Genomic DNA, 10,625 nt, shown 5'->3' with positions numbered 1-10,625 from the left:
AGTTAAAGTTGATTACCAGTGAATAGCCTCCTCTTTTAACAAAAACACAGCACATCTTAGAAAATCTTTGGAAAGACATAACATTTCATCTTGAACTCTCAGTGTTTTCTAACCAGTACTCGGCTCTGACTGAATCATAACTCACTTTACCTTTAAACTCTTTGGTCCCACATTTTCAAGTTTTATCAATAAGAAGCCTGTGAATATTTTGTTATATAAATATTTAAAGACGAGGGATGGAGGTCGTTGAGCTATAGAATTAACTTTCAAATTAGCATTAAACATATCATTCATTAATAAGAAAAATACTATGAACCTCTTCTTTAGATTCTTGAATTTCAACACATTATGAGTAGCCCGTTAATCGAAGGCTTGAGCATTGCTCTCAAGTTCATCAAAATTAGCTCGGTTGGAAAACATCTTTTATATATGTGAAAAAAAATCCACAAGAGTCAAGAGACATCACACTAACACATGTTATAAAATGGCAAGTATTTCTAGACTCCATACATGCTATGTTCAGTTCGAAAATCGACTAAATCGTAACTCTGATACCACTAAATGTAACACCCCTAACCTATCTCCGTTATTAGATTAGGGTTACGAAGTATTACCGAGCAAAACAGAACATTTAACTTTACAACAGAACATTTAACTTCATAACAGAACAACTATACAAATTAAATGCTAACATATAATAATTGAATCTAATCATGGAAAAATACACTTATAGGCCTTAAATCAATACTACGGGGCCCTAAAATAGTTTGAGAATAATTTGGGATCAAATCAAAACAAATTAGAAAATTTTGGAAAAACTTAAAAAAATTTTAAACAGGGGTCACACAGTCGTATGGCCAGTCTGTATGGCATAGCTCAGTCCGTGTGAACATTCAAAGTCTGGAAATAGGGACGTGCCTTAGCCTGTATGTCCGCCCATATGGGTATTCGAAATAGGGTCACACAGCCGTGTGTCCAGACTTCAAATGTTCAAACAGACTGGGCTATGTTAGACAGTCGTGTGACCCTTGTTTCAAAGATTTTCAAGTTTTTCCAGAATTTTTAGATTTGTTTTGATTTGATCCCAAACTATTTTTAGGGCCCCATAGACTCAATTTAATGCCCATAAGTGTATTCTTTTTTTCCATGATTAGATTCAATTATTATATGTTAGCCTTTAATTTGTATAATGTCATGTTGTGGAGTTAAATGTTATGTTTTGCTTGGTAATTCTCTGTAACCCTAATCCAGCAACTGAGACGGGTTAAGGGTGTTACATGTTCTACTCTCAATTCCAAGTTATTTTATGCACACGATTATGATTCCCAAAGGCTTATGCAATGAGATTGAGCGCATGGTAAGGAAATTTTTTTGGGGATCCTATAATGGTATTTCGAAGATAACCTTGGTAAGTTGGGATTCAGTGTGTCAACCTAAGTCACATGGAGGTCTTAGTCTTGGACACTTGAAAGATCATAACACTTATTTCATAATGAAGGTTGGTTTCAACATTATCTCAAATGTCAATGCCCTTTGGATCTGGGGGGTCACTAGTAGTTTGTCTGAGGAGTTATCAAGAAGATGTTGTTCCTTCTTATGAAGATCCATTTCTAAGTTATGGCCTTTCATTTGTGAAAACCTGCTATGGTTTGTCAGGGATAGAAATAGTATTAAATGCTAGCGAGACCCCTGGATTCCAAACTGCACCCCTTTATTTAAATTAATTCCTTCCTCTACTAACCTTAATATGGATTGTTCCCTTAGTAATATGATTACTGGTGACAACTCATGGGATTTGTACCTTTTTCGGCTTTGGGTCTCAAAAGAGGTTATCAACAAGATTGTAGTTGTTCCATCGCTGCATCCGTCTTTGGGCCCAGACAAAATTATTTGGAAAGCTACTTCAACTGAATATTTCTCCCTTAAAAGCGCTTATGGGAAGATTCGAGAAGGTACAGTGAACTCAAAAGAACAAATTTAAGAGATACCTTGGAATTTTAGAGGCCCCCAATAGATCCGCTTCTTCATCTGGCTTACCCTTAAGCAATGTTTACTTATGAATGTTGAAAGGGTAAGGCGAGGCATTGGGAATAGTTACACTTGTGGTCTTTGTGGACAGAATTATGAGGATGTGTTGCATGTGCTTAGAGATTGCTTGGCTGCTAAAACCATTTGGGATAAATTTATTCCACAATAAAGTATCTCTAAGTTCTACACTGGATCTCTCCTAGACTGGATGATGAATAACCTCTAGAACCGTCTAACTCTTTCTTTGGATGGAGTAGATTGGTCGTGCCTCTTTAGGATTATCGCGTGGCGTATTTGGAAGAATCGCAACTTGCTTATTTTTCAAGGCATTTCGTGGAATATTTATGAGATCTTTAAAATCTCTTACAGTTGGGCAAAATAGTATTCCTCAATTTCAATGACATCATCTCATAAAACACGAAGTTATTTCCATAATTCGTCTATAGCTAGTAGTTGGGTGTGTTTGAGAACAAATGGTTCGGTTAGGATTGATGAGGGTTTTGCAACAATTGGAGGTTTTGTGCGAGATCATAATGGTGGGTGGATCATTGGGTTCTCTAGATATTTGGGTCTGCTTCGGGGGATCTTAGATGGGTTGAACCTTATTTTGGATAGACGCTTTGAAAGGGTGTTAATCCAAACTGATAGTATTGAGGCTGTCAACGCCATCAAGGATAGTTCTTCAGGGAACTTTAATTCTGCCATTGTCAGAAGAATTCATCATATCCTGGAAGTGGTAAAGCAGTGGAAAATCCAACATATTCCTCGAGAAGAGAACTAAATTGCAAGTTGTCTTGCCAAAACACTTCGCAACAAGAGACTAGGTTTAAGACTATTCGAGGATCCTCCTTTAAGGATCTAGTTTAATTGCTTTGTATCTTTATCTTTTCACCAAAAAAAAAAAGATACATTTGATTAATTCATATTTATATACATAATATTTACCCATACTATAATTTATTGCAAATATAAATATTTATTTATTTAAACATGAAAACTCTTTTAATTTAAAAATAAAATAATTTATTTAAAAATTGTTTAAAATTTTATAACAGTTAAGATTAAAATTAAAATTAAAAACTGGGTAAAGTAAAATTTATTTAAAAATCTGCTTAACATTAGCATTAAAATACAAGCTTTTAAAAAGTGTAAAAAATTAATTTTATATGACAAAAATATCACATCTAAAATAATTTATGAATATTGTATTATACATTTTTAAAACTGATTGTAACATGTTTATAATATGATAAAAACGTGTTTAAGTTATTAAATAATATAATAAAAATTAGTTTTGTTTCAATTAGCATTAAAATAATTAATTTAAATCATATCAAAAAGATTGAAATAGTTAATTTAAAATATGTTTAAAAAACTTATACAGTTAATATCAAAATAAAAATAAACTTAATAAAGACCATTTTAAAAATATTAAAAAATTAAAATTGCTTAAAATCTGTTTAAACATGATATAAATTTACTTAAAAAATTTTAATTTTTTTAAATTTTAAATTTTCCTTAAAACGCTTTTTAAGATTATAGTATATGTTTACCATATATTTTTCAAAAACATACTTTTATTTTAGAAAAACTATTTAAAAAATTTTATAATCTTTATCAAAAATTTAGAACATTATAATTTGTTTAAAATTTATTAAAACTTTATAATGTTTCAAAATTTTAAAATCATATAACATGTTTAAAAATAATTATAACGTTTTTGAAAAATATGTTAAACTTCATAAATAATAGTTGCATTTTAAAATTTTCAATTAAATTAACTTAGAGAATAATAAAGTTAAAATTGAGAGCTCAAAAAAATAAAAGTATTTTGGGTACTTCTAGGTTAAATAAGACATGTCGATTTTTTTTTATTTGGTTTTTTAGGTGGTTTTTTTTCTAAATTTAGGGAAGTAGGTCAATTTTGGAAAGAGATGTGAAAGCGCGCTTTCACACGCCCAGCTGGACATGCTTTCACACTCTCTCTCTTCAGATTTTTTAAGGGTTAAGGTTTTTCTAATTTTGTTAGAGTTATGGTTTTAGGGGTGAAACCACAAAAATTTATAGGTAGAATATTTGAGGGGCCAGGGATGCGATAATGCACATCAGACCACATACATTTCATATATCATGACAGGATAAGATTATTACCTCAGAAACTCATCCTATGAAAGTCAAGTTTCGAGGTGACGGTGCTTGATACGGTCACGGGTCGAAATCTAAGTGGAGGTCTCAGTCGGCGATTGTGATGCAGTCACAGATTTGAATATAACTGGTGGTCAGTTGTTAGTCGTTTTGCGGTCACAAGTTCAAGTTTTTTGGATACCCGCAAATGATGTCTTATATATACCATATATAAGATTGAGGTCATAATCATAGGGAAAAAATTGAGGGATTTCTTGTAATAGCTTGTTTTTCAATGATGTTGGAAACAATGGTTTCGAGACCACAAATTCGACAAATAAGTTCGGATAATTAGTATTTAAATTATGCGAGTCGATAGTAATTTTATAATGAATTTTGATTTGAGGTATTTTAACCAATTGAATTAAAAGTTAGTACAAGTGGTTTGGTTTAAAAGTCAAGTGGTTATTGAAAACGAGGTATTAGGACCTCATTTCTGTAATTTAAAACTGTAAATATTTTTATTAAATATTTACAGAGTCGTATTATAGGTGAATTAAAGTTTGGTCCAGTAATTTTGACGATTGGTGGCCTAATTAAGGTAAAAGGATTAATTGTAAAAGAGGTAAAAGTTAATTGCTATAGATTTAAAATAGTAAAAGGAACAAAATAGTAATTAAATCATGGTTAAAAAGTCCAAGTGGTGGTGACATGATTAAATCCATTAACTTTTGGGCTATTTCTCATTTAGTCCTAATTAACTTAGGATTAATTTAAAATTAAGTTTGTTTAGTTAAAATTCAAAATAATTAAAGGACCAATTGTGTAATTAAACCCTTCTTAAATGGTAAATATACCATAGGTGATGATTGTGGACGATAATGGGCTTGAAATTGTTAAATTTGAATGAAAATTAAAGGGTAAAAAGGTAAATAAATAAATAAACTTTATAAACAAAATTAAAATAAAAGAATCTTCTTCGTTAAGCAAAAAAAAAACTGAAATAGCCATTAGAGAAGAGAAAAGGATTCGGCCAAGCTAGGGCTTCCATTTGGTTAGGCAATTCTTACTCGTTTTTAGTAATTTTTATGTTTTTGAGCTCGTATTAGCTCAATCTAGCTAATCCGGTAACTAATTTGTAAAACTGTTAAATGTTATGGATTATGTCATTGATGAGTTTTGTATGTTCTCAGAATTTTATGATGGATTATTAAGTTTGGTTGTTAAATAGGACAATTTTGTAAATTAGTTTTTAATGATTTTAACGTTTAAGGACTGAAATGTTAAAATGACAAATTTATTTGTACTTGATATGAAATAATTACAAAAATAGGCTGTAGAAAGGCACTTGAATATTCGGCTAAGCTGAATTTTGAATAGAAATGGTTAAATTGCATGTTTTGAGTTAGGGATTAAATTGCATAAAACTAAAATATTGAGGGTAATTTTGTAAAAATGTCAAAAATGGCTTAATTGCATAAAATGAGCTAATTTTACTGTTGGAATTTGTTGATTGAATGAATTTATTATTCTAGATCAAGTATCGGTTGAAAATCGAGGCATAAAGAAGAGTCTTTATACCTTATCGTGTTGTAGTTTAGTGAGGTAAGTTTGTAATGTTTCTTTTATGTTACAATGATTCCATATATATTACTTGTTTATTATAATTAGATCCAACGTTAAACTTAACTATTGAATGATTTGATAATAATAATAAATTAAATATAGTGAACACATGATGTTTCTGAATAGCAGGCTTTAAGCCGATGTTTTTATTGGGCTTTGTGCCTAACGGGCTTTGTGCCGGTATTGTCCATCAGGCTTTGAGCTGGTGATATAGGCCATAACAATGGCTGAGGTCCTACATGTTTTGTGGATTATCTACAGCTTGTGTGAGCAGCATTGTGAGCCAGTGATTATTTAGCAAGTACTATGTACCTGTTCATATAGATCGTAGCTTGAGATCCTGCATCTTTTGCGGATTCTTTGCAGCTTGTGTGAGCAGCATCGTGAGCTTTTCAAAACTCTAAAATTAACTCGAATGAGTGATACCCTCTGATTACCTAAGATTAGATCTTATTAATACGACGACTGAGAATATTATGTGAATTAATGCACTATGTAATACTCACCTGTTGTGAGCTGTGTTTGACAGGAACTTTGTTATTTAATCTTATAATTTGACATTTTATGTTAATTTGGTAAGATTTATCGTTTAATTTAGCAAACTTACTAAGCTTCAAGTAAGCTTACTCGTGCCTTGTCCTTTGTTTTGTATATTACATTTTCCGATCAAGAGATCGAACCAACTCGCAAAATCACACTATCTTGAGGACCCTTTCGGTAGATTTTGTAAACATTTGGCTCATATGGCATGTAGTAGGCTAAATGGTTATTATGCTATAATTCATTGCTATGTGTGATGTTTTGCACGTGATGAATGAACTGTAATCTTTGTGGTATGTTTATTAACCTTAAGTAAACTTGAGTAGGTGGTCAAGATGGTAAGTGTCATATTAAGTTGGAATGATGTGTTTGGAATGTGTTAGTTGGTATATATTATGGCTTATAGATAGTTGTTTGATAATGAGTAGCATGAACATTATAATGTGTTTGGTACATGATACTTTGGTTGGTTTTAGATGAATGGAAATGGTATGTTTTGGTTAATTTAAAGTGTGTTTATAGACATGTGAATCTACCTGTACAATTACATGAAGAATAGGCTTGGATTTGGTCACTTTTACACATACAAGGCCTAGGACACGGGCTGTCATATGGTCATGTGTCACACACGGGCAACCCACACGGGTGTGTCGCCCAAGTCAGTGAATTATATGGGTGAGCACACGGTTCAGCACACAGACATATATGGTAAAAACACGGGTGTGTGGGATAGCTACACGGTCGTGTGACCCTTATAGTGAAAAAATTTAATTTTTCCCTGAATGTTCTGATTTGTTCTGATTTGGTCCCTGAATGTTCTTAACCTATTTTTAGGGCTTCGAAGGCTCGATTTAAGGTCATAAATATATGTTCTATTTCATTCTAAATCATATATGTCTTTATGAAATTTATTTGATAATTAGATGCCAATTGATATAAAAAGTTTCGAGATGTACAATAATACTCTGTAACCCTATTTCGGCAACAAAAATGAGTTATGGGTGTTACATTTCTGATGTAATCAACATAATTTTTTCTCTATTTCCAGGCAGCCGGTATTTAACCTTTCATTCTTATCCGAACTAAGATTTAGTTAGCAATTTTTCACATATTTAATGTGTTTCTTATTTGGGTAATTAATTATGATACAAGATTTTTTTTGCATATTAAATACATTTTTGTCAATTGAGTCTTATTACGATTGGTATGAGAATTATTGTCAATGCAAGAGGACGTGGGTTCGAGTGTGCTGAAGCGTATTATCCTCCTATTTATAGGTTGGAGAAAGGCTCCGGTAGTTCTAGGCATTGTATCAAAAAGAGCAGATATGATTAAAACCTATAATGAGATTGTTAAAAAAATAGAATTTAAAATTTTTAAAATAGAATTTGATTAGTAACATAATACAAAAAAATTATAATTTTTAAACAATAGGATTAAATTATTTTTAAACAATCTTTAGAAAACAATGACCTTTTCCTTAGAATATTGTTGTTTTTGTAAAACCGAATGTCGATATTGGAAATATAAAATTATCGTAAAACAATAAGAAAGAAAAATAAAACACAAATTTTACGCGGAAACCCTTTTAGGAAAAAATCACGGGCAGGGGAGAAGAAAATTCACTAGTGTTGAAAATCGAATGATACAGGAGGCGTTCTGACTACATCTATTTAAAGCTGAAAAATCTTATTCTAATAGAACATATTCTACTTGTTTTAGTGCTTTATTATTTCTTTAACAGGAATTTGGGTCATACAACTCTAACAATTTTAAAAAATTATACACAATTCATACAATATTTTAAAATTTTATAATATATAGTATTAGACTACAATATTTTTATAATATGTTTACTGTATATAAAAATATTATTTAAAAAATTAAAATTTTATAAAATAAAAAATATCTTTTATAAAATAATATAAATTTATTTTCACAATATTACTTAATTTAAAAAAATGAAAAGAAAAATATTTTTTAATTCATACATAAAACAAACTCGTGCATGGATAAGAAAATTAGTATATGATATTATAGATTTTTTATTATCAAAATGTTATATATTATAGATAGCTCTATGAACATAGATTGTTTAGTTTTTCTACGGTTGAAGGCGGAAAGGCATTAGGTATATGAAAAAACTCCAAATAAAATAAGATTGAATAGGAGTGCTTTTTAAATATAAATTATATTTAAAAGAATTAATGACAATTAAATTTATATGTTATATTTACTTGAAAAGAATATATACTTATAAGTTGATTTTTTAAAATACCAACATTATCCTTAGTGATTCTAAAAAGGAATTAGTTTTATATTATAAATATGTAATAACGTGCTCTCAAGTGATAAACAAGAGGGGGGAAAGTATAAAAAATTGGAATAAGTCACCGGAAACCCTTAGTTTTAATGTCCAAAACAATGTCCCTACCAGCCAGCCAGCTTTGACAAATCTCAATTGACTAATCTTACGTCTCTATCAAAAGGAAAGAAACTTTACTCAACCATTGCTTCTTCTTCCTGCTGCAAATTGAGTCGCCCATAAACCTCCCATATGAAACCATTGTGTGAAACAAAACTAGGATGTTTGAGCTTCGCATGAATACCGATTTGCATTTGAATTTCCGTCCCTCGTACCGGATCGATTCACATTTCAAGTAACCCAAACAGGTAACCAATACACACTTTTTTAGTAGATGTCAAGTGAAATACATGTCTATTTTATAATGAGTGAAATTAGAGAAAACACTTCAGCATTTAGTATTAATTTTGGCATCTATTACTTGCTGTTAATACTACTCTTGCATTGATTTAAATCTACGTTGTAATGTTATTGTGGTCAATTGCAAAATAAATATCAACTGCAAAGAGTGATTGTAACATCCGTATCCGAGTTCAATCATCTTTGCAACTTAGTGTCGACTGCTGTTATAGGTGTTATTGATGTAGAAGAACTTAAATGGCGGATGAAAAAGATGACCCGGTTGCTATTCGTATAGATAAAAAGCTCAAGGCAATTTCACCAATATCATCAAACTGTTGCATTTTCAAAGTACCGAATTATCTTCGGAAGGTAAACGAAAAGGCATACGAACCCGAGGTAGTCGCAATCGGTCCTTACCACCAAGGTAAACATCATTTAAAACCAATGGAGGAACATAAATTCCGGTTTCTCGGAATGCTGCTCAATGAAATGAAGGAGGATGTCACCAACTATGTAATGGTAATGAGAGAATCAGAAGATAGAGCTAGGAAATGTTATGCAGAACAGCTTGATCTTGACACCGACGATTTCGTCGAAATGATGCTCATTGATGCTTGCTTTATAATTCAACTAATCCGCAAGTTTGCGATGACGACGGTGATGGACGATCCTTTTTTCAAGATAGGCGGTTTCCATGGCATCCTATGTCGTGATTTGTTGTTGGTGGAGAATCAACTTCCGTTCTTCATTCTTTGGGAGTTGTTTTGTATGGTAGAGATTCCGAATCCAGACATATTCCTATACATTACCATGAATTTCTTCGGCATAATATTGCCGGGTAAAGGGTGTACTCGAGATAGCTTAAAATCGATCATGGAGATCAAGCATCTGCTCGGCTTGGTAAACGATTGCTGGCAACCTTCTGAATCTGAAATGGTAGCCTATAGGAAAAAGACTAAACCAATCGAGTGGAGCTTCATGCATTGTGCTACTGAGCTCCAAGAGGATGGAATCCGATTTGAAAAGGCCGATGGAAGTAGCATTTTCGATATAAAGTTCGAAAACGGGACAATGAAGATACCAACATTAGAAATCGATGATCATACAGAATGTTTCTTCCGCAATGTGATTGCCTTTGAACAGTTTTTCCCAGGGAGAAGCTTGAATCATGTGACTGATTATATGAACTTCATGGACTGCCTTATAAACTCGCCGAAAGATGTGGAATTACTTCAACGACGAGGGATAATTAATAACTGGTTAGGCAACGACGAAGTGATCGCCACCATGTTTAATCGGCTGGGTGATTCAGTGAGCATATCTAGGTACTCCTTTTACTCTGAAGTTTTCAGCAATGTGAACGGCTATTGTAGTAAACAATGGAACAAATGGATAGCAAACTTGAAGCACAACTATTTTAACAGTCCATGGGCACTTGTTTCTGTTCTTGCAGCTGTTCTTCTCCTTCTACTTACCATGGTTCAAACCATTTTTTCAGTTCTCTCTTATGTTAAGTAAATGCTAACCCATTGGGGCTTCTCGGCATCAATGTAATATTCTATCAGATGTTTGATTGTCTTTTGAGTTGATTATATGATAA

At 31.9% G+C, this 10,625-nt stretch overlaps 1 protein-coding gene across 2 annotated transcripts; it reads left to right on the top strand.

Annotated features, from left to right (window-relative positions):
* The first annotated feature begins 8,732 nt into the window (after positions 1–8,732).
* Positions 8,733–10,601, top strand: LOC107918037 (UPF0481 protein At3g47200). Of its 2 annotated transcripts, none has more exons than XM_016847534.2 (2): positions 8,733–8,991; positions 9,321–10,601. In XM_016847534.2, exon 2 carries the CDS (start codon positions 9,470–9,472, stop codon positions 10,541–10,543), a length of 1,074 nt encoding a protein of 357 aa, XP_016703023.2. In that variant the 5' UTR covers positions 8,733–8,991; positions 9,321–9,469; the 3' UTR covers positions 10,544–10,601. The 2 variants fall into 2 exon arrangements, with proteins under 2 accessions (XP_016703023.2, XP_016703022.2); XM_016847533.2 differs by having other exon boundaries at positions 8,744–8,991; positions 9,256–10,601.
* The last annotated feature ends 24 nt before the right edge of the window (positions 10,602–10,625 follow it).

This window comes from Gossypium hirsutum, chromosome A09 (genome assembly GCF_007990345.1).
Source record: "Gossypium hirsutum isolate 1008001.06 chromosome A09, Gossypium_hirsutum_v2.1, whole genome shotgun sequence".
In the NCBI taxonomy this organism is placed as follows: Eukaryota; Viridiplantae; Streptophyta; class Magnoliopsida; order Malvales; family Malvaceae; genus Gossypium; species Gossypium hirsutum.
The sequence above is the reverse complement of the archived record's forward strand: the minus strand, read 5'-3'. Positions and strand labels throughout refer to the sequence as shown.